This window comes from Equus quagga, chromosome 1 (assembly GCF_021613505.1).
Source record: "Equus quagga isolate Etosha38 chromosome 1, UCLA_HA_Equagga_1.0, whole genome shotgun sequence".
Taxonomy (NCBI): domain Eukaryota; kingdom Metazoa; phylum Chordata; class Mammalia; order Perissodactyla; family Equidae; genus Equus; species Equus quagga.
In genome coordinates this window covers 13,036,651-13,038,613 of record NC_060267.1, presented here as the reverse complement: position 1 = coordinate 13,038,613, position 1,963 = coordinate 13,036,651, and the positions used below count along the sequence as shown (strand labels likewise).

The 1,963-nt window shown below is 40.9% G+C and overlaps 1 protein-coding gene across 1 annotated transcript; it reads left to right on the top strand.

Annotated features, from left to right (window-relative positions):
* The first annotated feature begins 279 nt into the window (after window positions 1–279).
* Window positions 280–1,408, top strand: LOC124250997 (olfactory receptor 6C2-like). The gene is given in 3 exon segments (XM_046683380.1): window positions 280–361; window positions 590–659; window positions 661–1,408. Coding segments are annotated over 3 exon segments (900 nt in total).
* The last annotated feature ends 555 nt before the right edge of the window (window positions 1,409–1,963 follow it).

Below are 1,963 nucleotides of genomic sequence, written 5' to 3'. Positions count from 1 at the left end.
GTTAAATCCGTCTCAGAGAATGACAGATTTTAAATTAATTGAAAAATACAGTTGTGAGAACATGCAGGAGGGTATAAAAATATGGACTGTAGTACCGTTAACTAATATTTAAGAAAAACATTATCTTGAGGAGACCTATAATGCACATCAAAAGAGCTGACAACCAAAAACGATTGGATTTTTTTACCCAATGGCCATGGCCATGTGATTTCACACAAGTTTCCTCAGTTTAATGTCACTAGAGTTTGTCAGGAGTTAGAGAAGAGGGACAGGTGAATCATGAGAAACCGTACATCGTTATCCACGTTCATACTTCTGGGACTGACAGATGATCCTCAAATGCAAGTTCTGATTTTTATATTTCTTTTTTTTCTTCTTCTTCTTCTTCCCAAAGCCCCTCAGTACGTAGTTGTATATTCTAGTTGTAGGTCCTTCTGGTTCTGCTCTATGGGACACCACCACCCCATGACTTGATGAGCAGTGCTAGATCCACACCCAGCATCTGAACTGGCGAAACCCTGGGCCACCAAAGTGGACCGTATGAACTTAATCACAGGCCAGCCCCTGATTTTTACATTTCTGTTTGATGCTTACACATTGAGTAATCTGACCATCATTACATTCTCTTTGGTAGATTCTCACCTTAAAACTTCCATGTACTTTCCTCAAAAACTTCTCCTTTTTAGAAAACGTATTCACCATGGTCTGCATTCCCAGAGTCTTATGCAGCTTATCAACTGGGGACAAGACCATTTCCTATTATGCTTGTTTTGCTCCACTACTTTTTGTCATCTTCCTTGGAGCCACAGAATTTTTTCTCCTGGGCATCATGTCCTGTGGTCACTATGTGGCCATCTGGAAACCCTTGCATTATGCAACTATCGTGAGCAGCAAAGTTTGTGGACGGCTTGTTTGCTTTTGGATAGCGGGGTTTTGGGTCATGTTCCCACCACTTTGCCGGGGCTTAAACCTGGAATTCTGTGACTATAATATCATTGATCATTTTCTCTGTGATACTTCTCCCCTGCTGAAGATCTCTTGTTCAGACACATGGTTCATAGAACAGATGGCTGTTGTCCTTGCTGTGTTGACCATCATGACACTTCTGTGTGTAGTTATGTCATATATGCATATCATCAAGACCATCATAGAGTTCCCTTCAGCCCAGCAAAGGAGGAAGTCCTTTTCTACCTACTCTTCTCACATGATTGTGTTTTTTGTCACCTACAGTGGTTGTATTTTCATCTATATCAAACCTCCAGCAAAGGATGAAGTGGCAATCAATAAGTGTGTGTCAGTGCTTACTACTTCTGTTGACCCCATGTTAAACCCATTTATTTATACCCTGAGGAACAAGCAAGTGGAACAAGTTTTCACAGACTCAATCAAGAGAACATCATTGAAGTAAAGGGGTGTTGAAACTGAGCATTAAATATATCAGACAAGAGCAGTGGGCTTTAAGCTCATAGTTTTAAATTCTTAATTATTGAACCTTGTCCACAGTCTGTTCATATTAACATGCTGTTCTTATTGATTCTAAGACACAGACTCATCATTTCAATGTTTGTTGAAATAGACAAGTTGAGTCACTTCGACACATTCAAAATAAACTTTCTCCAAGGTAACATCTCATATCAAGAAAACATGAAATCAGATTTCCATGAAAAGGGCCTTACCTAAACTCAAACTGATACCGAACCTGAAATGAGTTCACTCACCCGTTGCACAGCAAGCCAATCTCTGACACTGGGTGTGGTGGAAGGAAGTAGGAATTTTATTTTTGCACAGCACTGAGCAAGGAGAGAGGGCAGCTAACGCTGAAATCCCAAACTCCCTGAAAAGCTAAAAGGAAGGATTTTTATTTGGGATTTTAGGTAGGGAAGAGGGAGCGTATGGCCTTGATGGTCGGAGCTTTCCCACCAGTCTGTCTTTGGCCTTGAGACACTTCCAGAGAGGAGGGAAC